The sequence below is a fragment of the Magallana gigas genome, chromosome 1 (assembly GCF_963853765.1).
Source record: "Magallana gigas chromosome 1, xbMagGiga1.1, whole genome shotgun sequence".
In the NCBI taxonomy this organism is placed as follows: Eukaryota; Metazoa; Mollusca; class Bivalvia; order Ostreida; family Ostreidae; genus Magallana; species Magallana gigas.
Genome location: NC_088853.1, coordinates 17350841 through 17377076, shown reverse-complemented (window position 1 = coordinate 17377076; position 26236 = coordinate 17350841). Strand labels below are relative to the sequence as shown.

At 33.4% G+C, this 26236-nt stretch overlaps 1 protein-coding gene and 1 long non-coding RNA gene across 2 annotated transcripts; both read right to left on the bottom strand.

The window, feature by feature from the left end:
* Positions 1-1475: 1475 nt before the first annotated feature.
* On the bottom strand, positions 1476-7026 carry LOC117687686 (uncharacterized). The gene is made up of 6 exons (XM_066077493.1): positions 6913-7026; positions 5700-5844; positions 3891-3968; positions 2985-3110; positions 1993-2169; positions 1476-1566 (listed from the first exon to the last, which is right to left on the bottom strand). The coding sequence occupies exons 1-6, from the start codon at positions 6937-6939 to the stop codon at positions 1562-1564; spliced, it is 558 nt and encodes a 185-aa protein (XP_065933565.1). The 5' UTR covers positions 6940-7026; the 3' UTR covers positions 1476-1561.
* Positions 7027-20676: 13650 nt separating this feature from the next.
* On the bottom strand, positions 20677-25972 carry LOC117684309 (uncharacterized). The gene is made up of 2 exons (XR_010713983.1): positions 24806-25972; positions 20677-20932 (listed from the first exon to the last, which is right to left on the bottom strand). It is a non-coding gene; the product is annotated as an uncharacterized lncRNA (long non-coding RNA).
* Between the last annotated feature and the right edge of the window lie 264 nt (positions 25973-26236).

Sequence of the window (26236 nt, the reverse complement as noted above, 5' to 3'; positions counted from 1 at the left end):
AACATCAAAGATTTTTTGAGCGAGGCAGGCAGAGAGAGAGAGAGAGAGAGAGAGAGAGAGAGAGAGGGAGGGAGAGAGAGAGAGAAAAAGAGAGAGAGAGAGACAGAGAGAGAGAGAGACTTGTATAGTATTTCTAAGTTTAACAATTTTTACAAAATACGTACACTTGCTTCCCTCGAAAAAACCTTGTTTACTTTTTAAATAAAGAGAATTGATAAGTCTGAGAAATGTTATTTGTATTTATTTTGATCAAATGTGTGAACGATAAATACCGCATTATTTTTCTTTTGTACCTTTTTGTTATCTGATTTTTTTTCCTGGTTCTTATATTTTTAATTTGCTGTTTGTTTTGGGGGTTTTTTGGGGGCATTCTAATTACATACATTGTATCCGTGCCCCCCCCCCCCCAGTCCCAGTTTGTAGGTGTGGATTTCCCATATTCCAATTCCATGGTTTGACATTCACAATATCCAATATCTATATAGATTTTTTTAAACTGTTTATTTTTTCTCTGCGTTCTTTTTTATTTTTATAAAATGATCTTTTTTCCTTTGCTTCCTACTTAAACTTATTGTGCTTGCACGCAAAATTAGCTTAACGTTGGAAGGTATTGCAGTTGATATTGAAATTACTAGTACTCGCATTTCAGATGTTTGATCCACTTCTGAACTTATTGCGGGATATCACTCTGACGTCATATGTTAAAATCTATAATCATTTCTTTACGTATCTCAACTCAATACGAAAGAATAGAAGTATGTAAAAATCCTTTGTGTCTCACCAAATCTTGTGCGGTACTCAAAACGAGTCTTCAGACATCAAAGCACCGTGAATAACGACTTAAATGTCAGCCATTTTTGGCATTGCACTAAGGAACAGAACCTTAAAAAGCATTATGGGATGCTGCAAACAAACTTTTTTGATGACTCTGTAGGTAAAGTCCGTTCTTTTTCCCCGCGTGCATAGGTTCTTAGAGCCCGCTTCGCTCAAATAACTGATTCTTTGGCGTATGACCAAATAATTAACTGAGTATATAAAACGGATATTCATTGGAATACCTTCACTTTCTGAAAACAAATGGACACACTTGAACTCTTGTCTTGTCAATAAATTTTTTTTAATGCAATTCGACAATTTGTTCACCTATCAAAAGAAGTAGCGCTTCTAGACTGATACTTGTAAGAATACGTATTTCCTTTTTCAACAAATATTGTAAAGGTGCATAAACCTGTAACATGGCATGTATATTTATTATATAAACTTGTCAATAATTGAAAAAAAAAATTCTCTTTTCCACACACGACGGACAATCTAATTTTGCTTTGGTTTAAAGGACCTGCACAGCACTGCACACTCTATTTGTAACTAGTTCCTTTGATTATTAACTATCTCCTCAAATGCCTTGAAAATTCAAATGTATGAGATGCAGATTTATATTATACCCCTTTCGGTGTAAAAGAAAATAAAAACGAGAAGACAGAGACAATTTGTTGCTGTTTATTGTGATTTTTTTCTTAAATTTATGTTGTTGTAAAACGCCACCTTTGCTCGCCACCTTTGCTTAATCTGAAAAAAAAAATATATTTTCAAGATGTAAATATGAAAGTTCTTTAACAATGGCCTAACGAATGACACGAGTAAGGGACAGTGAGATGAGGAACAGATATATCATATAAAAAACCAACAAAACGTCTGTTAGATCGCAATATTGTTCGAGTTACTTTTTTCTCTCTTTTGTCTACTAAAATAGTGCATTTGACTAAAACGTGAATAATTACTTTAATAGAGGGATTTCTGTTACAGTAAAAACCTTAATTAGAACATATATGAAACCACCAAAAACTTTAATTCATGAAAGTAAATAAGTAGATAATTTCCAAAATTAATCCAAAAAGACATTGGTAGTTACTTGGAACCTTATCACTAGCTAGTTGAAAGAGATTTATATTAACCAAGTTTAGAACATTTATATTCAATATAAAAGAAACCAACATTTCTTCCTACTGCATCGCTGCAAACAGGCTTGTCTTGTTTCAAAGTTGTTCTCGTTGCCTTGGCAACCGCCATATATAAAAAGTTCACAGTCATTGGTTGCTCTGTTATACCACCATCTTGGGAAATATGCATAACAAGGACCAGTGACTTGTGGTTGACTGCAGACGTCTACAGCTAAAACAAAAAAACGTAACACTGTCAGAGTTATGTATTGTATTCTATTATTAAAATTGAAATTAATGCATTCTCATTAAAACAACTGGAATATCGAGTTCGCATTTATATACATTGTGAGATTTTGGAAATGTTCAACTTAGAAAGCGAAGTTCCAATACACATGCATAATATTCAATGGAATTCTGTGTGCGAAATTTACATCTTACTTTTGTTAATTGGGACTATTCATCTTGTAATTCAATTTTTTCTTCTCCGCAAAACCAAATTGTACATCGTTTTAATAGATTTGTTATATTCAAGTTTTTGTTTTTACTATGACTTGTTTCTTCCTTGACTTATGGTGTATCAAGTTATATTGCTTTTAAAAAATCATGAAATTTATGGGTTTTTTGTGTAAGATGCGATTTATCTAAACCATAGTATCCATTAAACAATGACCGATTTTTGTTCAGTTTAACATATACAATATTATTGGAAAATATCCTAATTTGACATGCATCCTTGTTGGCTTTCATTCTCATATTCTCTAGATCATTATCCTTGTAAATATTGCAACTTTAAATATGAGAGAGAGAGAGAGAGAGGGAGAGAGAGAGAGAGAGAGAGAGAGAGAGAGAGAGAGAAGCACAGACGGAGAGAAAGAAAGAGATATAGATTGGAAGAGATAAAGATATAGAGATAGAAAGAGAGCAGTTTTTAGTAGTAACATTATATATGTGTGGCATTCTTATTTTACAGACACTTCTAACAAGCCTTCAATTTTATATATACATATCACATATTTGTGGCATACTCATTTCACGAAAACTTACAACAAGCAATCAATGTACACGCCACATTGTTGTTCCCTTGACAAGAACACCTATTGCATCCATCGCCGGCGGGAAATGACTGTCCTTGGAAATAGTAACGCCCGTTGTAAAAGCAACCAGATAACCCTATAAATGAAATGTAAATGTATAAGTATGATCACACTCAGAACAATGTTGTATATTAATCAGAACCTATACCAAAAAAATCATCAACCATATATCTGAAAAGAAAAATTATTTGTAATTAAAATTAGCGCACGTTTTATTTTGTATTGAAAGCCTTACATTCAAAGTTGCAATGCATGTAACCATTGTATGGGGTTTGTCAAAAACATTTTTGACAATGAACATACTAAGGCTGGTCTTTGACATGTTTCAAATTAAAGCACTGATTTTAAATTGTCAACACTAACACCGCTGCTAAGTCACAGTAAAAAAGCATTCTTTTCAATACAACTTTAATTTATCTTCCGTTACCATAAACATATCTGATATATCACATAATACAAGGATTTTGATATTCCTGGAGAGTGAAAATAACAAATGACTTATTTGATAGGCTGTTATGATTCAATGTATCATAGAAATCACGTTGTGAATGAAAATATGATTGATATTTTACACTCGATATCTATATGGAAGTCCATTTAAGGATTTTTTTTTTTGTTTTACTTAAAACTAATTTACGTAAGCACATGGTTGCATATGGTTCCATTCTTTTACAAGGAAAAGAAACTTGAGCTGAAATTCATATTTCCCTGGTGTAATTTTATCATACTTATTGGTTATTGTAGTTACCAATATCTTTTGTAAAACCGTCAACGACTTACACTTAATTTAGCAGCAAAAAAGCTTATGTATACTTTATGTATATTTTTTTAAGACATGATCATTTTAAAAGTTTACCTGGTTGGGGACCAGTTGAAAAATCTGGTGCCCGGCACTCACGTCGACACCCACATCCGTACGAACAGCACTTCAGATCTGCAAACAAAGATGGACGAAAAAAGATAAAGTTTTTTTTTTTTTATTTACACATTATTATTCAGATCTTAAACAAAACAACACCTTAGTGACACCATATTGAGTGTCATAATCTTGTGACATGCGCTACACTGTTAAAAAAATGTATGCTGATTAAAATACAACTACGCTTCAGTCGACATCATTCTTTTAACATCATTACTGATAAATTCCATAGTAATTGGTTTTGATAGATTGCAGCTTAATCAAAAGATTCATTATAATTATTAATAATATATTCTAAGATACTACTTTGAATACGCTTGCTTTTGTGTCAATAAAGGAAGTTTAAATTCAATAATTATTGCAAATACATGTATAAAAGATGATTAATAAAACAAGTATGCATGCATCTGATATATCGTGATAGTGTAACATGTATGTATATTAGATTTTATATTGATATAATGTAGAAGATCATGAAAAATATCCATTAATTTGTTCATTCCTAAATAACTTGAGGTATCATAACACTTGATTGGCTTAAACAGATGGAGAATCATATATCTGTTTTTATAGCATAACTTTGTAAAAGAACGCACCCCATTTGCAATCTGCAACCGGAATTTTTTTGTAAAACTCACACGTTTACATACATGTACATAGATCTACCGACGTGCAATAGAAAATATATGCACGAGTTCAAGTTTTAGTTTAAAAAAAAATTTTTGCGAAAAAAAAATTGCAAAATATGTTTTGATACCCCCAAAAAACTGATGCAAGTGATCATTTTCTAAGATATCGTTTATTTTTTTAACCAGCAAAAATTTAATCATTAGTTACATGTATGTATTATTAATTCATTATAAGGCATGCGTTTAAATTTCATGCTTAATTAAAAAATTTAAGGGATGGTTTAAGTTTACAAAACGCGATTCGATCATGCAAGTATCGCATTCGAAAACTATGTTCACTCATTAACTGTTTTTTTATTCTGTCTTCTGGGGAAAGAAAAACACATACACAAACTAATAAGTGATAATCGTGATTTGTTAGGTCTTTTAATGAAGTTATTTCTATTATCCAAATATATACTTAAAAAACCCACTGCATTCCCTGTTTTGCATATTTATTTATAATCTTAAAAATAATAAGACATGTTAACGCTATTATTCTGCTTAAAAATCATTGTTTGACATTTTCAATAATTTTTAACTTCAAATATGCAAGGGTCATTTGAATCATGATTTTAACTACAATGCCTAATTGACCTACCTGTGCATATCAAAAATAAGCATGATTCACCTAGGTTGCCCGAAAAAAAAATGTCAAGCACGTTTCTAACACATCTCATCTGACATCTGTATTTGCATCACGCAATTCCTTTTCCTTCAGATAAATGTTATTTGTGTTTATGAACAATGTTACATTTGTTGAAAATTTGTGTTGACTCAAGCTAAAAACAATTATTTACTTCACTTCACATATATAATTTAAAAGCGTTTGTATTTATGAAAATCTGCTTTTTTTCACTCGATTCAAAACATCTTTGAGACAACAATCTATAATCACTCACTTTAAAGCTATACAATGTAGATTTGAATATATTTTGCTTTGTTTACAGAAGGTAGTCTATTTCATGTACTTTTTATAATTGTATACACTTCTTTTTTTTTTAAACTTTCAACACTTATTTGTACATTTTGTTACATAAATGTTACGTATAAACAGAAAAATACACTATATCCTTACTATATGGACAATCGTAGTCACTATTGCACCCCTGGGGACCAGGAGGACAAGAACAATCCGTGAAGACGTCAGACCTCGAGCACCTGCCGGGCTTTTCCCCAGGGAGTCCTGTGTGATATTGACCAGCAAATGCTGTCGTCGACACCTACGATAGCAAAAATGAATTGTTTTAAACAATAGAATGCTTTCTTCGGGATATGAAGGTAGCGACATTATAGAAAAAATACCGTTAGCGGGTTATGTAATTTTTGTTTCTGCAATGATCGCTACCTTCATAACCCGCATAATTCATTAAAGAAAGCATTTTATTGTTAATATTAACATCTTTCTATTATCTAATTAATAAATTGAGCGTAAAAAGTAAGTACAATTCACTAAATTATTGTTAATTGTTAATGTACATAAGTACATTAGCTAAAAAAACCCAGCCAAATCGTCCCCTGTGAGACTGTGTGTTATCATTATGGACATTTCGTGCAATCTGTGATTTTCCTTAGGTAGTTGTACATTTGTAGGTCTCGACCAATCGATAAACTTGGCGTGTCATTTTAAGTCCTGTCACTCTCTTATCAGTTTCAGCTGCTGTAGATTTCGACCAATCGATACACGGGGCGTGTAGATATCAGTCTGGCTGTTTCTATAAGGCTATGAATTAACTATAAATTTCCGTAAGAAATATGTAGAAGGAATAATACTTGGTAGGTGTAAATAAACTGTTTAATTGAATTCCTTTCAGAATCGTTTGAAATTAAAAAAAAAAACTACATTTATTAACTGAATCAGTTATGCTTTGTGTGAAAACCATTGATGAAAATTTAATTGTAAAAAAAACCGTTCATATAATTAGATATTTGAACATATGAGTAGTTTCTAAAACGAGGCAAGCTAATGACAAACACGTTCATAGAATAGTCATATCAATGGTCTTGTTGAAGTAGTCTTTTTTAAGGTTCTATGTAAGATACAACAACCTTGTCAGCAAACACAATCTTACACTGGGTCGCATGCCAACTGACGTTGTTCATACTTATTTTATACATTAATTATTCCCCTACTTGTTAATGGATTTTCTCGATTTTCCCAATTATGACAAAGAGCATACGGCAAAGGTGTATAGTTTTTTGTTAAAACAATTTATATCAGATAGGATAATTCCAAAATGATAATAAGATAAAATCATAAGATATTATTAGATATCTTTAAATTTACTTACCATAAATATTATAAGTAGTCCGATCATGGCAGAGGGAGTTTTTTTAAGTCTTAAATTCTCTTCGTTCACAATGCTTATATATTAAGGACCGAGCTTTTAATATTTTAATGATTTTGATTTTATAACCTCAGGCAAGGTTTCTTAATAAAAAAAAATCGATCATTAAAAATCATTTTTACTTAAAAGTAAAAAAAAAAGAAACACGAAAGCAAAAGAATTGCTTCCTTGTAATTATTTAAATTAGACAATCTAGTCGTTTTTACTAAATTATTCTTTTTGGAAGATTGATATGCATACATAAGGTTAACGTGAGTTGAAATTTAATCATAAAATTAAATGTTTTGCAGAAAATGACGAATTAGTAACTAAAAATACAGGAGAAAAACAATTATTTTATTCAGTCACTAAACTGACGATCCTGGCCAGAAGTTAAAATACCTGAATACGAGACGTATTTAAAATCAAAGTACTGAAGTACGGACAGGAGTTGATTTTATCGATTATTATTTATCTTAAAATCAACGATATGTTATTTTGCTTGGCAAGTAATTTATAATCTCTATTTGATTTACGCACATTTTTATAATATGGATTCTCGAACTTTTCCGACAAGAATTTCGAGAAAACCTCTTATGAATCATGTTGTGTTATAATAAACAATAGAATTGATTTCATCAAACAATGTATCGGTATTAGAAAAATTTCAAAAAGTGTATGGATCCAACCAAAAATGAACTCTAGTCTCGTTCAACCAGATAATAAGAATATTCTCATCAGAGCAGGGAAGGGGGGGGGGTCAACAAACAATTGACTCACAGATATTTTGTTTTTCCCTACAGGACTTATAGCTGGTAAAATCTACAGCGAGAAAGGAAGTGGTGTAAACACACTGTGCTTACCACATGACCCGGACCCCGCACGGTCAGACTTCCCCATATCTACCCACGGTGGTTACTTTTCAAATATATGGGGCGCAGAATACGAATTTAACTACCGCCATATAGCAGAAGACGACGATCCGCCATGCGCTGTGTGTCAAGTTCAAAGGTCAACAACGTTGATGATTCCCGCAAAACGAAACTGTCCTATTGGATGGGTCAAAGAATACACTGGAATGTTGTTAGGGGCTTGGGAAGGGGAGTACGCCTCTGATTATATATGCCTTGATGAAAATCCAGAATTCTTCGAAGGGACAAGAAGCCATGATGATAATGGAAGAACACTGTATCCAGTTCGCGCCAGGTGTGGAAGTCTACCGTGTCCATCTTACGTTAACAACCATTACATTTCATGTGTTGTTTGTCTCAATAAAATATCTAGTATGTTTGGCTAATTAATGGATTGAAGGCAATATAATAACAAGAGGCCCAGGGGCCACATCGCTCACCTGAGCAACAATTGCCTTAATTCTGATCAAATTAGCATTACAGTATCAAAATATATTGACAACTGAGTACAGTAGATCTTGCTAAAAAAAATTGAAAATCTGCCAATTTTTATCAACCTCTTATTTTTTGGTAAATACCAAGCCCCTTTTGTTGTTGTACCTGTAAGAAGATTTTTCTCTATTCCTATATACCCCCCCCCCCCCCCCATTTCATGGCCCCATTTTCTCTAGGGAATCATGGTTTCATCAGACTTAAATCTGCATAACCTTTGCTTTCACACTAAGTACTGAGTTTTGAACTGAACACTTTCCCAGAATAGTTTTAAAGATTTTCTCTTTATATTCCTATGTAAAAATTCAAACCGCCATTACGGTCCCGCCCTACCACTAATGACTGTGATTTTGCAAACTTGAATTTACACTACCCAAGGATGCCTCTACACATGTTTAAACCCTTTCTGGCCAAAAATTCTTTAAAAAGAAGATTTTAAAGATTTTCTCTATATATTCCTAAGTAAAAATTCATCCCCCATTGTGGCCTCACCCTACCCCTGGACTATTATTTAAACAAACTTGAATCTATATGATCTGGGGATGCTTCCACTCAAATATGGCCTTTCCAGGCCTAATAGTTTTAAGGAGAAGACTTTTAAAGATTTTCTCTATCTATAAAAATTCATCCCCCATTGTGACCCGCCCTACCCCCAGGGACCATGATTTGAACAAACTTGAATCTACACTTCCTAAGGATGGTTACATGCCAATTTGAGATTTCTTGGCCAAATATTTTTGAGAAGAAGATTTTTAAAAGATTTCCTCTATATATTCCTATATAAAACTTGATCCCCCAATTGTGGCCCCACCCTATCCCCGGGGACCATGATTTGAACAACCTTGAATCTATACTTTCTGAGGATGCTTCCACTCAAATTTGAGCTTTTCTGGCCTAATAGTTTTTGAGAAGAAGATTTTTAAAGATTTTCTCAATATATTCCTATGTAAAACTTGATCCCCCAATTGTGGCCCCACCCTACCCATGGGAACTATGATTTGACAAACTTGAATCTACACTACCTGAGGATGCTTCCATTTTAATTTGAGCTTTCCTGGCCTAATAGTTTTTGAGAAGAAGATTTTAAAAGATGTTCTCTATATATTCTTATGTAAAACATGATCCCCCTTTTGTGGCCCCACCCTACCCCAGGTGACCATGATTTGAACAAACTTGAATCTACACTTTCTGAGGATGCTTCCACTCAAATTTGAGCTTTCCTGGCCTAATAGTTTTTGAGAAGAAGACTGGCTCAGGTGAGCTAAAAAGGTTAAGTTTACAATACAATAAGTTTCTGGAAGAAGAGACTTTGAAAATTTTCTTAATAAATATTGACAATTTTTTTTACTTTTTTAATCTTTAGTTTTTAAGATCTGTGTACAAACATAGAATTGTGAGCAAATCTCTGTATCTTGCTTATAATTCGAAGCTTAACACTCAAATATGGTTAGTAAATAGAAATTGTACACAATTCATGCGCGGATCCAGAAAATTTTTCCAGGGGGGGTCCGAAGGATAATTGTGTTTGCCAGGGGGGGTCCGAGGCATATTTTCGCGATAATTTTACTATGTAAATTTAATAAATTTTCATTTTTCCAGGGGGGGTCGGGACCCCCCCGACCCCCCCTCTAGATCCGCGCATGCAATTAAAACACAAGAAACATGCACTATAACAAATAAAGAACACAATTTATTTTTTCGAAATGAATCATATATATACATGTACATGTATATACCTACATATTTCCGACAGCGATATCAAACTCTATTTAAACTGAATAAACTCGAGAAAAAGCCGAGCATCTCAACAAAACCTATTGCATTAATCTACCATTACGCAAAATATAATGCCGAATTACCGATAGAATGAATTGTATTTCAGTACTTTTTTAATACATCAGATTTTGCTTAATTTGCGCAGGTAAACAGTTAACTGTTTGATTTACCGAAGTCTCTGTTTGATTTGATACGTAAAAATCACGAAATACAGACGATAGTTCCCAGGTTACAAAGCATAAATAATGAAAACGAAACGAAAATCAGAACAAGCTAACACCAACGTCATGTGTGAAAACTTTCAACGCGTTGAAATATTTAGCCTCAATTTACTACACAAAATCGGCACCAATATATTTTGCATGTTTCAAAAATTTCCCATCATTCGCGAACTGTTGCACAACAAGCAAATTCATCATAGTCAGATCGACCCTTTTTCGTATAATGTCATGGCTGCTTTAAACAAAGAACCTCGTTTTAGATGTATGGAATACGAGACTTGGTAAAATGGGTACGCAAACCCGGGCCGTGGCAAAATAAAAGCCGGGGCAGATCGACAATCGTCAATTCCAAATACGCATTATTTTGCAGCAATATTTACAGCAAATACAAATATACTGGTCCATCATATATCCTGAAATTTTAATGAGATTGGCAGATTAATAACTGCCAATCTTTTGTTTTGCCCAGGCCAAGTCTTGTCTACCCATTTTACCGGATGCCGAATCCGAAGCTATTAAACTGATTGAAACACGCCTTTCCTTTATTATTATTTTCGTAATAACTCAGATTTGAAACAGAATTAGACCTTAATTTTTGCAATTTATATTTTCCTTCCCATAAGGATAATTTATGCTAAACTACGTTGAATTGGAATCAGTAGTTCTTGAGAAGAAGATTTTTTAAAATGCACCCCCCTTTTTCTACAGTTTCAAGGTTTTCTCAGCTTTGAATACAGATCGGACTTTTATTTCTGCAATTTATATTCGCCCTCCCATAAGGATGCTTTGTGCCAAATTTGGTTGAAATTGGATAAGCGGTTTTAGAGAAGAAGTTCAAAATGTAAAAAGTTTACAGACGGACAGACAGACGGACAGACGGACGGACGGACAGACGGACGGACGGACGGACGACGGACAAAAAGTGATCAGAATAGCTCACTTGAGCTTTCAGCTCAGGTGAGCTAAAAAGGAGTTACATAAGTTGAGCTGATGTAAAAGCAGTTCCCCTAAAATAGCTTGATTGTGCATGATACATTTGAATTCTGTCTTTTATGTCAAACTCTCGATTGCTGCACTTTATATATTAAAACCAAGCTGGGAACACTTGATCTTGATGAATTCAAATATCATATTTTGAGAAATAAACAATATAAAAAATAAGCGAACTGACCAATCATTTGCCGGGGATGAACTAATATTATGGGTTTGGTATGACACGGTGTGGACATGGCTCGGTGGTTATGGGCGTTAGGCCAGTTACCTAAAGGTCTATGGTTCACACCCCGCCGTGGTTACTTGATGTTGTGTGTTGTGCACTTAGACAATGCACTTTATCTGCATTTTCTCAGTCCACCCAGCTGAAATTAGGTACCGGCTTCTGCTGGGGGTTAACCTGCGATGGACTTGTGTCCCATACAGAGGTAGTCAAAGACTAGCATCTGCTTAGCACCACGGAAACCGGAGATAAGCAACGGTCCTATGCGCCTTCATGGCGCAGATAAGGATTAACAGTGGCCCACTACACCGTAAAATATTTTCTCAAATTAGCAGAAAATTACTTGATTTTGATAGGTATCATAATTGATAAGAAGTATTTAAGTCTAATAGGCAAAAAAGTGTGCAATTTCGGATGAAAGAGTACATTTTAAAAAATTTAATTCAGTTTAAGGGACAGTCACATTTTTGGTAAAAAAAATATTTTTTTTCGATTTTAACGTTTACAATACTTCAGTAAGGCATTTTTAACAGGCAACCAAAATTTGAGCGTCATTTGTTGAGTTATAAGCGAGTTACTGAGCTTGAAACTCTTAGCTATGTAAACAATGCGTTTGTTTACATTTTGAATGTTGAAGTGAAAATTCCAGTTTTACACTTCAAATGCATGCGTTAATCGTTAGGAACTGTTTATTTATGCTTAAAATGAGTAAGAAGATAGACAAATCAGCTTGAAAAAGATTTTTACTGGTATAGTGAACCTATGTAACTAAAAAAGGGCACGAACCTTGTTTACATGACGAAGAATTGTGAGCCCTGTATCTTGCTTAAAACTCATCGACTGGCACCCAAATTTCATTTGATCATTAAAAATACATTCCTAAAGCATTGTAAATAATAAAAACAGAAAAATAAAACTTGACCAAAATTGTGACCATGCCCCTTTACGTGAACAAAAGCCCAGGCGGATTCGAACTCATGATTTGCGGTTCAGAAGCCCAATACTTTAATTACTGAGCTACGACGATATACAACCAAAACGAACGATATAAACAATTTAACTAGAGCAGAGCTCGTGGCAAAACCACGAGTAGGTCTTCCGTTGTTGCTGCGAGTTGAAAATGTATGTGATATGGTGTCAATAAATTATAATGACTAAACTTTCAGTTCTGCTTTTGTTATAAAAATGTGTTGTGATTGAAAGCCTGTATATAAAACGTGTTTTGAAAAAGAAAGAAAGAAAATGTTTAAGGAAAACTATCTGTCGAACACAGTTTATGTAATCGTTTCAAACATTTTTTTAAAAATGAGATGTTTAATGGGGAGTTAAATTTTCAGAGGGTAGCAAGCATTGTTACATGTACTCATGATTCATGTCAGGAATTGTGTTTTTGGGGAGTTGATTTTAATCATCTCTCCTGTGCAGTTACTCTAGCAAACCGAAACTGAAACTGTGTTTGCACCTAAGCACAAATCATCGCCGCTGACAAGACTTCGTTCTTGAAAATAATCGATAAATTCGATGTTATATACGCTGAAGCATTTTTTAAAGGAAACTTATTTATAAATACCTTGGAAATAGTCAGATTTTTAATGGTACGAACAATTAGAAGTTTTTTGTAGTCGTGTGTATTCCTACGCCAGAGTTCAATATATAGTTTCGTTCAACCATCGGCTGTCTCCTTACATCTCCGGCAAGTAGAGAGTCAGTCTATATTTAGAGGTCGCATCATCAAGCTATCACGTGACCTGGTATCTCTTACTTGTCGGAGATTAACGGAGACAGCCGAAGATCTGGTTGAACGAGACTAGAGTTCATTATTGGTTGGATCCATACAATTTTTGAAATATTTGGAATACCAAAACACAGTTTGATGAAATCAATTCTATTTCAAAATATAACACAACATGATTCATTAGAGGTTTTCTCGAAATTCTTGTCGGAAAAGTCAGAGAAATCATATTATAAAAATGTGCATAATTTAAATGCAGATTACAAACTACTTGCCAAGCAAACTAGCATATCGTTGATTTTAAAATAAATAATATTCGATAAAATCAACTCCCGTCAGTACATCAGTACTTTGATTTAAAAACCGAACCCGCCTACAAAACACGTAACCTTTTCTGTAAGATAACTTCTTTATTTAAAAATATTTCTAAATTTTTTAAAACTATGTGCAAGTTTAGAATTGTTGCGTGATGACAAAATTTACAGACCCTGAAACGTACTACTACACCAAAAACGTGCGACTTACGTGCGAGAAACGTTTCGTGTAGACCGTTTAGCGTTTCGTGTGATTGTGAAGCGTTTCGTGTAAACCGTTTACTGTTTCGGGCAAAGCGTGTAAATCGTTTCGGGCAAAGCGTGCTAGAACCGCGTGAAACATTCATCAGATTTCATTTGGAACTCTCTGACAATTTAATTGTTTCAAAATGGCGCCCGTGTTTTACATTACTTTAAACTGTTTGTGATTGGCAAAACTCTTTTGTACATGTAGATATTTTAATGAAAAAAATTCTACAAGAAATGATGAAGCTTTTAATAGGCATTTCCTCCAGAAATGTTGTTACGTAGTGTTTTGACTGACTTTTGTCCATTCAGATTGTAGAAGGCGGAGTTGAGACAATACTGGTCGTGACTTAATTTGAGAGAGAGAGAGAGAGAGAGAGAGAGAGAGAGAGAGAGAGAGAGAGAGAGAGAGTTAACTGGTTAATGGAGTAAATTATAGATGACGCAGATGAGTGAACTATCTATCAACAATAGTTATCGTATAAAGTGACAAATCACGGTCTATAGTATGTCCCAAGTTATTGTTTCCATCAATTTTTGATGATTTGTAATAAAAATACACATACCTGTGAAAGAAACACAACTGAAATTGATGAAAGGGAACATATCAAGATATCTTTATTGAACAATTTTCACTCATAAAATTTCACAGGAACGAAAACAATTTTCTTACGGATATTTATAATGGGAAATGTTTACATCTTTTCTTCATTCGGAAGTAATCGGGATACCTCGCGCAATTTTTTAACGTTATCATCCGGGCTTATCAATGGCTGATGCAATGCAAAATCCCCTTAGACTTTCAATATTGGGATGTGTATTGAAACCTGAAGCGGTAGAGGGGGCGTTTCAACACATAATCTGGACATTTTTCATATACATGTAAGTGGATGAACGTAGTTTGAGCAATAAGGTATTTACTATTATTGAATCATATATTGAATATATCAAGCAAAAAGTGGTGGAAGAAAAAACTCGGGACATAGTATAGTATATCTTATAAATTTATGAAACTTTGAAGTGTTTTGAAATTCTTTAACCAGGGAACAACGATATCTAGATATAGATCAGTAATAGGATAAGGTAATGTCAAACATCGAAGACTGTACGAATATTTAAGAAACTGTTTTTATTACAAGTGTTACCGTTAATAATCAAATCAAAGTTTGACGAATCTTTCTGGAATTAAACATAGGTTGTAAATTTACTTTGTATAAAAACTTTCTTCATGGTTACTCAGTGTGAAACATTCTTTACCTTAGACGTTTTACTTTTCCACTAAGCATCCGCCTTCGTTGCCTTTCCTTTACACTACATCTAAATTCATCATGTTCATAAGTGATCATTCGTTCGCATTTCAAAATATTTAATGTCCGTATTCTCGGACTCCATGCTCGGAAATCTAGTTGGATATAAGCTACGTCATTCTTATCCATGTGCATGTTGTCGACGGCGTGCGGCCGAAGAAATTTTCACAATCGTTTTTAAAACGCTTTAAAGTTATACAATATAGGATATACATGTAATTTTTATATACAGACTTTAATTAATTTGTTTGCAAGTTTATAACTAATGATTATTCCTTTATCGGCACCACTTATAATCTCTCTCTCTCTCTCTTTTCTTTCTCTCATTCAAGTCACGAGCGGCAATGTCTTAACTCCGCCCAGCTACGATCTGATTGGACAAAGGTCAGTCAAAACATTAGGTATAAACTTTTCTGGAGTAAACCCCTAAAAACGCTTCAATGTACTTCGCTGTAACTTAAACGATCATGTTTTTATAAGCATATATATTTTTTTTATTTATTTACATCGATAACTCTTACTGAGACCATTTGACTGTGTACAAGCAGGACACATAACCTCGGACATCGGGTGTCTTCTGCACCTGGCTGAACCTGTCAATCAAACTATGTGTATTTGTTTTCATTGGATTGTCAAGCGTCTCTTTTTTTTTTTGTCAATAGCCAATGGAAAATTAATGACTTCTAGGTAATCGGAATCAGTATTTGATGAAGCATACAATTTAAATTACAAAAAATTTATTAATTATCTGAAAATTATTTAAACCACTGTTAACGGAAAACAAAGAGTCTTAGAAGTAATTAACACACAGGGATTTGCCTACAATGTACACAGTCATGCAATTACTAGTAATTATTATGGGAATCTTTACGCATGGTATTTAATTCGAACAGATTATAATAATCTATACACTGTACGCCGTTACACATGTACGAAGCGCCGGTAATATATACGAATATTGAGTCAAAAAATTAAATCATTTTTATTTCTTGTTCTTTTCAATACAATGTGAAATTACTTTCAGAAAAAAATTCCGAAATACTAATTACAACTTTGTTTTTTGTGTAATCATTTGATTTTTTTCTGAGGTACATGTATATATATGTCAAAACATACTTATTTACGAATGATACGACATAGGAAAAAAAATAATCGGTTGTTCGTAGAACATTTTTATCTTACGAATGTGACTAATTTAATTTTAAATATTTTTCAACATTATCAATGTAAATAATATCAGGTGTATTTACTGTTTGTGTTTTTACATCGTAATCTCTGAAACCAATAAAAATACTAATGTTAGCAGAAAAATCAAATCCCGCCGAATACTGAAAAACCGATTTCAGTTTGCAATCATACGGATTTTATTTTTGGTATTGACTATTGAGTTACGGTAACTTTTTTTCTGGATGATTTTATTATTTATTATTTTATGTAAAAGCACAATGTCAACTGTTACTCAATTATATAACAATTGATGACCTGGGGCTATATATGTTCAGAGCTGTGTGCGCTGAAGCGACACAAGATTCTCGGTCGCACGTGGCGATTGAATTTACACAGACTGACCGAATAAACAAACGGGTAGGAAAGTGAAACAAAATGTTACACATGAAAAGAAGCCACCAAAAATGATTTTCGATAGATCTTGACAATTAAAAAAATCCAGCGCGAACTCCTGTCAGCGGGACGGGAGGGGGGGGGGGGGGGGGGCAGCAATGAGTTCGCTTCTACAAAGAAACGAACGACCATGTAGAAAAACTACAGAAGTGATTAATATGTGACCGATAGAATCTAATCTAAAGTTGTTTAAAATTCATGTGAAAATTTTTAAAAAAAAAATCATCGAATGCCTTAATTCAGGACATTTTTTTTTATCGTGCTAGCACCTACCGCAAACATGTTACATGGAACTTTGATTATAATTTGATTTTTAAACTACCTTGTACGCTATCTATAAATCAATGCTTAATCAACTGTACAAGTTTAATGAATTTATCTTTTCATCTTTCTTTTCATCCTAAACGAATATACTAGTTGAAAACATAATAAAATGTAGTTGTGTCCGTGCAAAATATGAAACATGAACGCGTGATAAGGTACATGTAGAAGAACACGAACCGACCGCGGATTACTTGTCCACTCGCGCCGGTTCTCCTCAGCCATGTGCGAGGGACGATCACCATTTAAAGCTTTACTATTTGTGTGTGTGTGTGGGGGGGGGGGGGGGTGATTTAAAACATTATTTGTACACTGTTTAAAATATTTTACATTAAAAAATTTAACTAACCATTAATTTATGTCTTACGATGTGTACGATTTGGAGTAATATCGCTCATTAATATTCATTTACACTCAAATGTTCAATTGAATAAATACAAGATGGAGTTCCCGTTTTTACGGCTATATTAACTCAAACACGTTCATATGCATGTAAGTGTGCGTCGCGGTGTGAGAATCTTGTCTATTAAATAACCGCGTAATTACCGCTAGGTAGTGCAGCCGTGGCTGATCTCATCGGCGGTGGGCGAAGGATATATTACGTAAAGGTACATGTACAACGCACAGACAGGCACAGCTCAGAACCCAGGAAGATTTGAAAAGTTTGCAGTATAATGAACATACTCTATCAAATAGAAGTTATTTATTTTAAACTTAAAACCCACAATTGATCTGTGTCTATTATTGCTTTAGATTGAGAATGACATTGCCTTTATTAATTAACTGAACGATTTCTTAATTGACACCCAATCGTTTAATCCATAAAAAATTATGTGTAATCAAGACGAAACCAATTCTTGAGTTCGCGGCTAAATAAACTCATACATGTATATGAGAGACACAGCTCTCGTGTATTAGATAACTGCTGACCGCTAGGTAGTCCAGCCGCGAGCATGGTGACCGATATTCTCGGCCGCGGGCGAGGGAGAACTTACGTAATGGTACACATACACACAGCTCTGATTCAAGGTAGATTTTAAATGCATGGAGTTCATAAATAAAATGTAATGCATAGAGTTTTTTAATTCCATATTTTGTGGTTTACTAGAAAAGAAAAAGAATGTTTTGTTTTCCAATTGCCGTTTTTAATGATTGTGCACTATAAGAACTTAGCAACAATGACTTAAACTCCTAAAAAAAAGGCATGTACTCCAACAACAACAAAATATTCTAATAAATTATTGCCTCCTGTATAAACCAGCATACTTTCTGCGGCAACTTTATGCCAGTTGTACGCACAAAGACTTTCGTTAACTTGTCAAATGAAAACAGGTACATGTCAACATGTAAAGCTTTTTACACTCATACTACACAAATCATTTACAAAATAATATTGTTACGACCTTTATGAGATCCCAACAAACAACTTCTCTAGCGACAACCATATCAAAATCCTAACCGTTTTTGAGTTATAAAGCAAACACTTTTAGGGGCTATTGGCCCTTAATTTAAGGGTCCAGCCCTTTTTTATTGGTGTCAAATAAAAGCCCTTGGTATTCTGCACAACTTTTATTCTACATGTTTTAACAAATTATTTTTCGTTTAAAAGATATAAAGGAAAATATGTCTAAATTTTTGCAATTTTTTGAATCCTGTTTTTTTGACCCCCTACCTTTTTCTAAATAAGGAAAGTAATCGAAAAACAAAAACCGATGTGCACCACTACAATGTCTCTGCTATTCAAATTCGTTGGATTCCCATTCCCTGCTATCATAGTCTCGGAGCCTTTGTCTGGAAACAAAAGGCCCTAACAAATTTTAAAAGGGGAATAACTCTTTAACGAATAGGGAATTCTAAATTTTATGAATTGCTTAAGATAGTGTTTTGTAAAGTACATTAGCCCTGCAAATTTGAGCAAAAACCGTTCAGAAATGAGCAAGATATGAAGCCTCAAAGTTCGCGTCTAGGAAACAAAAAAAACAAAAAAAACTAGAGCAAAGCTCGTTGCAAAGCAACGAGTGGGTCTTCCGTTAATGTCAAGAGTAAAGCTTGATGTTCCTGCAAGAAGCAGAGTGTTTAAATCAATAACGAGGAACTTAAAGTAAAAGATAAAAATAAATACGAATGATACTATGTACGAATTAACAAAATCCTTAACGATTCTAAGAACGACTTAACAAAAAAATAATTCCGAAGGTGTCAAAGTTCTTAACAAACTTCGAATAATTTTTGGTACGAGTTTGAACTTCACGCTATTTTTGAAACCAACAACGCAGAATCAAAATTTCTGAAAAATCAATTTTTAAACCCCGATATCTGTTATGCATCGTCCGATTTAAAAACGGATTTAAGTTTTGTACTCATCATGAAAATTACCGTAGGTTACATATGTTTAATTTTTAATATTGAAAAACAATGAAAAACTAAAACAAGAGGCAAATTGGCCACATCGCTCACCTGAGGAACAATAGGTATGATAAAATCAGCTTAATGGAGTCACAATGCAAACTACCTGGACAATGTACATTAATACATGTAGATCCTGTATAAATAAAACCCATTTCCCCCCCTAAATATTCTTGTTTATAATCATTAGTTCCTTTTCTAAAAGGATGATTTTATATTGATTTTATAGTTATATCGCATGTTGAGTATTGCAGTTCTCAAAAAAAGATCCTTAACAATAGTTTATACATGGGATATAAACCTACATCAAACTCTGAACCTTCTTGTGAGGCCAAAGAACTGTCCTGGGGCCAAAGTCTTAACAATTATAAATAATCATCTGGCTGATTAGTTTCTGAGAAGAAGATTTTTAAATTGTTAAAGATTGTTAAACTTTGACCACCCCCCCCCCCCCCCCCCCCACCCATTGTGGCCCAAACCTATCCCCGGGGTCATGATTTTCACAACTTTGTATCTACAGTACCTGAGGATGCTTCCACATAAGTTTCAGCTTTCCTGGCTTATTAGTTTCTGAGAAAAAGATTTTTAAAGATTTTCTCTATATATTCCTATGTAAAAATCAATTCCCCCATTGTGACCCAAATACCACCTAGGACTATGATTTTAACAAACTTGAATCTACACTACCTGAGGATGCTTCCACTTTAATTTGTGCTTTTCTGGCCTAATAGTTTTTGAGAAGAAGATTTTTAAAGATTTTCTCTATATATTCCTATGTAAAACTTGATCCCCCTCTTATGGCCCCTCCCTACCCCCGGGAACATGATTTGAACAAACTTGAATCTACACTACCTGAGGATGCCTCCACACAAGTTAAAGCTTTTCAGGCCGAATAGTTTTTGAGAAGAAGATTTTTGAAAAATACCATCAAATTTTCAATAATTCTCAATTATCTCCCCTTTAAAGAGGGCGTGGCCCTTCATTTGAACAAACTTGAATCCCCTTCACCTAGTGGTGGTGCTTAGTGCCAAATTTGGTTGAAATCTGCCCAGTGGTTCTTGAAAAGAAGATGAAAATATGAAAAGTTTACAACAACGACAAATTGTGATCAGAAAAGCTCACTTGAGCCTTTGGCTCAGGTGAGCTAAAAACAAAATAAAAGAAACATAATTGCATACTTTTATTGAAAAACAAATTTTCACAGCTAACAATTGTAAATTACTTTAAACAGCCATAATTTTGTTTGTTATAATTTCTTATCAAACACAAACCACAACAAGGCATGATGCTTTCTTAAAGTTCCATTACAGTAACTGTTCATGAATTATCCGATTTAATTTTTACTGGTAAATGACAGAGATGACAGGTTAACCTCAAGAGCTGAAAAGAATCAACAGGTAAAAACCATGTGGCCACCAATAGCTGAAATTAAAAAAATCAATAAGCTGTGTTAATACATGTACCGGTACTAATAATAGCTGTGTTTACATTAACATATGCATAGTATTTCTGAAAAAAAATACACTGACCATGAAATGTAATTAGTATGACATATCCCGATACGTGACATTAGATGGCACAGGACAGTTTTTGTGATACGTTTCATTGTAGCCTGGGGACGTGTGTCTTCGGAACCCTGTAACTAGAATTTCCTCAGTTCCCATTCAGCACAAATACCTTTAATTCACTTTTTATAAGGCCAAACACCAATTTCTGAAGAAAATTACTAGTCAAAACCTGTAAAATTTTCTACATACTGGTTTTTATGAGATTTTGACCCTTCCATATTTTGCTAATTTTTCATGATTTTTCAGCTTTTTAGACCTCCCCCAGCCAATTCCCTGCAAAGGGTTGACCTTCCGTACCATGTGCATGTTGCACCATCACATGTCAGAAACTTACCGGTGTATAGTTTATAATGCCCCATCCACCTACTTTTCGTGTTATTTACCCTCCCGTCTGTAACTTGCATGTTCACTGTCTAAAGTCAACACAACAGTCATATTAGCCGCAGGTTTCACATTTTATTTCTGAATCTCATGTACCTAACATATGGGGCCTACATATTGAATATCAATTTCAACAAGAGACATCCCTCTAAGTAATGATAATCATTAAAAACCATTTCATGAATTTTAGCTACACTCATAAGCCTTTAAGTACAGCAACTCTCAATTTTACAAAAATATTGACGGGTACTTTATCCGAAACTGTCCCTTGCTACCTTTAACTTACACTAACATTCTCTGAAAAGTCATCTTGTCTTAAACTTACAAAGCTTATGCTATTCTGAGAAAAAGTATACCTCATTTTGCCAATTCCAATAAGGATTAAGAAAAATATGGCAATTTAAGTGAACCCAGCATTTCCACTTTCCTCTATTTAACACAGATTCATAGGGCTCTCCATAAATAAAGCATCTTTACATCATCTTATAGAGGTCAACTATTTTTAACCTCCCTAAATAAGAAACCTTATTCAAAACTACATACATATACATGATATTATCATGACAAAAGCATCACATCACTTAGAAATACCCTTACATGTATACCCTGCCCCTATTTTTTGATTTTCCTAAGAAGCATTAGTTTGAACACTTTAACCTTAATATTATGAAATTTGTGGCAATTCCCTTAAGTCATTTCTCACACATATTTAAAAACAACCATCACTGATATTGAAAATTGATATTTTCTTGGTAAATGGATGTAATGTAACATTTTTTTTCACAAAAAGACATGCCGCCATACATGTGATTTCTTGTTTTCATGAAACAGTAAGCTTATAATCATATTTAGTGAATATTTTATTTATTCTTGTTTCTAGTCTCCTTTTAACCTTGCTAAAATAGTAAGACCTACCAGTGTGATGTCTGCTCTTAATTAAAATGAAATTCAAACACAACCGGGTACCTGGGAACGGATGAGAATTCCATGATAAATGTTCAAATTTTACATGTTTTCCTACATTTTTGATGCATATATACAATAAAAGGGTAAACATTTGTTGCTTCTTGATCATTTCGAGAGTAATTATCATAGCAGATGTTATTTCAAGGTCAAATGTACATTTACATATCCAACATGTAATGGTAATGGAGACAATTGGAAAGAGGGGGGCCATGGCTTTTTGAATTTTGTAAATATATCTAAAATATCACTTTTGGATAGGAAGGAGGAAAAACTTGAGTTTTTTGACATATTGTATACTTTGATAACTGCATTTGTCTACATGTGAATTTTATTTGAAAGAAAAATATGCTGTTTTAAAAAAATTAAATTATATAAGTCAGGTTGCTTAATGTTATTTCATGAAATCAGACAGCAAAATTGCTGCAAATTTATAATTTAAATAATTCAATTGATCAAAACTCTTTTACTGTGCAGTATTAATTCTTATCTCATTAATTAACTTAAGCCTTTTAATTGTCATAAGGATAGGAAATACCTACTTTCTAAGCCAATTTACTCTAGTGGTGGTCATTCTACACATTTAAAAGGCATTTACTTCCCTTGTATATTATAGCTAATAAATCATGTAATGACATATACATGTACAATGTATAACCAACAAAATCATCCATTTTCCCAAAATAGACTACTTTTGGTAAAAATCCACTCAAAATTACAGTTAAATGAGAAATCTGAAAATACCATGTAGTCTTGAAACTTACACTAACATTCTCTGAAAAGTCATCTTGTCTTAAACTTACAAAGCTAATTATGCTATTCTGAGAAAAAGTATACCTCATTTTGCCAAATCCATTAAGGATTAAGAAAAATATGGCAATTTAAGTGAACCCAGCATTTCCACTTTCTTCTATTTAACACAGATTTATAGGGCTCTCCATAAATAAAGCATCTTTACCTAATCTTTTAGAGGTCAACTGTTGTTCAACCTCCCTAAATAAGAAACCTTATTCAAAACTACATACATATACATGATATTATCATGACAAAAGCATCACATCACTTAGAAATACCCTTACATGTATACCATCCCCCTATTTTTTGATTTTCCTAAGAAGCATAAGTTTGAACACTTTAACCAAATATTATGACATTTAAATGCTTCTATTCTGATCAATTGAATTTTTAAGCAGCGTGAAATTAAAACCATCGCAATTGATACTTTAGTAAAAATCATGAAAATTTAACACGGTGGAATTAAAACGACTTACAGTATTTCATCCAAACAGCCTCAAAGTATAATTTTCTGCTATACCATTTTTTTTAAATGAATTCTACTGGGGGTTTTTTTGCAAATAAATTTAGCGTTTTTATTTTTACTAAATTTTAGTTGCACAATGAAAAAATGAGGGATTGCACGATAATACATGCTCATTTTGAAATTTAAAGCATTGTTGATTTCTTTTCCTAGATAGAGATATGCACAAAATGATGTTGCTCTGTGATGCTTTGCCAAGATTAAAAGCATGAGAGAGAGAGAGAGAGAGAGAGAGAGAGAGAGAGAGAGAGAGAGAGATCTGAGGCACATGTAGTAAAAATTATTACATACATTTGTCTTACTGTAAAAACTGTTTACCATGTAGATGTGTTCTGCATGTAAAGTTTACCTAAAATGAATCAATAAAATTCAATATATATAAAAGATAAACTAATCTCAAAGAATTTACAATGTTCTGTGAAATAATCAAATCTTGAGAAGAATGTTTTATAGATATCAGGGAACATTAACCTAAAATCTGAACTTAAAGTTCTTTTCATCTTGCACTCTGATTTACATGCTCTTTCACAGGCGATAATCATATATAACGACGAGCCAGACAAAAGTTCTAATTTTAATTAGACTGAATATTTACCATGTCAAATATATTTATTTAATTAAGCACAAGCCTGTCTGAGTTCTTTAATTCATTAATTAAGTGGAGGTGATATGGTAAAGATCTGCTATTTTCAAATATTTAGGGTAAAGTTATCATCATGCAAACATGCACTCTAATTACAACATTCTACTCTTGTGTGCCTTTGGACCCCCACCCCTTTTAATTGCACTGTTTTACAGTGCGTGGTGTGTTGTTCAATACAAAATAAGACATACATATACATAATAATAAATAGAAATTCAAACGAATAGTGTGCAAAACATAAACGTGAAAATACATTGGACAGATAATATCCCGAGATTTCTCTGACTCAAATGCCCGCTTTTATATTGTTACGCACGTCAAAAGCGAAGGTTAGAGTCAGAGGAATGTCGGATTAGATTGAAAAGTGCACAAACACTTTGAAAAGAAAAAGTCAATACGACATATCCTGTATTGAAACATACCTTTATAATCTGTCATACGTTAGTTGAGCTGAAATTTCCACTATCGCCGTCTTGCAGGCCATTCTTCTGACACACCGCTATCAGCTGTTGTTCGCAGTCAAAACATGGCGAGTTGACATGGTGAATCGTACGATAATTATTTCGATTAAAACTAATCAGACTAATAAAAACTAACAACGTAATTATCGACCGAATTAACGAAATTGTTTCAATAAACACTCTGATTAACTATATAAAAAAGGAGTTCGGTTTTATGACCTGTACGAAATCTTTTCAGCAGGAGTTACTTTTAGTGTGAATTTTGCACTATTTTTTAAACCAATAACGAGGAATCAACATTTCCGGAAAAATCAATATTTAAACCCCGATAACTCCGCAATGCAGTATCCGATTTTAAAACGAATTGAAGTTTTGTATTTATCTTTACAAACTATACAATATGCATATAATTTTATGTTTTTTATAAAGTTTTATGATCAGTACGAATTGTTACAGTAGAAGTTACTTTCAGTGTGAATTTTGCACTATTTTTGAAACCAAGAACGCGGCATCAAAATTTCCGAGAAAATCAGTTTTTAAACCCCGATATCTCTGTTATGCATCCTCCGAATTTTAAACGGTTTTCAGCATTAGACTCAGCTTAAAAAGCTCTACAAAATACGTTTACGCTTTTTGTTTGATCAAAAAATTCATTTTTTCAAAAAATTTGATTCGCTTCCAGTTTCGACCGCAAGTGACAGATTTTTATTATATAGCTTCATTACAGAGGTAAATTGACCAAATCATAACAATTGAAAATTTCAAGCCTATATCTTAAAGCGTTTTTGAGAAAAGTCCCGGACAAAATGACTTTTTTTAAATTTTAAAAATGACGTCACGCCAAAACGGAAGTGATGTTGTCTTTAAAACTTTAATATCTTTGAGGGACGATAACTTGCTAAAATCTCTGGAAGTTTCATTGAAATCGGTTGAAAACTTTTTGAGTTATGAAGCAAAAAAGGAGTCAGAAAAAAAAGAAAAAGTATAATAACTAGAGCAAAGCTCGTTGCAAAGCAACGAGTGGGTCTTCCGTTAATGTCAAGAGTAAAGCTTGATGTTCCTGCAAGAAGCAGAGTGTTTAAATCAATAACAAGAGCAACTTAAAGTAAAACATAAAAAAAAATACGAATGATACTATGTACGAATTAACAAAAACCTTTACGATTCTAAGAACGACTTAACAAACAAATAATTCCGAAGGTGTCAAAGTACTTAAATAAAATCGAATTATTTTTGGTACGTGTTTGAACTTTACGCTATTTTTGAAACAAAAATGCAGAATCAAAATTTCCGAAAAATCAATTTTTAAACCCCGATATCTGTTATGCATCGTCCGTTTAAAAACGGATTTTAGTTTTGTACTCATCATGAAATATACCGTAGGTTACATAT

What these genes read in the sequence shown, in the direction of transcription:
- LOC117687686 (XM_066077493.1), bottom strand. Translation starts at nt 6,939, where the DNA reads ATGATCGGACTACTTATAATATTTATG. An exon ending in TGACTACGATTGTCCATATA is followed by an intron (nt 3,969 to 5,699) that starts GTAAGGATATAG and finishes CTTTGTTTGCAG; the next exon opens with ATCTGAAGTGCTGTTCGTAC. An exon ending in GTGTACATTGATTGCTTGTT is followed by an intron (nt 2,170 to 2,984) that starts GTAAGTTTTCGT and finishes TTTTTGTTTTAG; the next exon opens with CTGTAGACGTCTGCAGTCAA.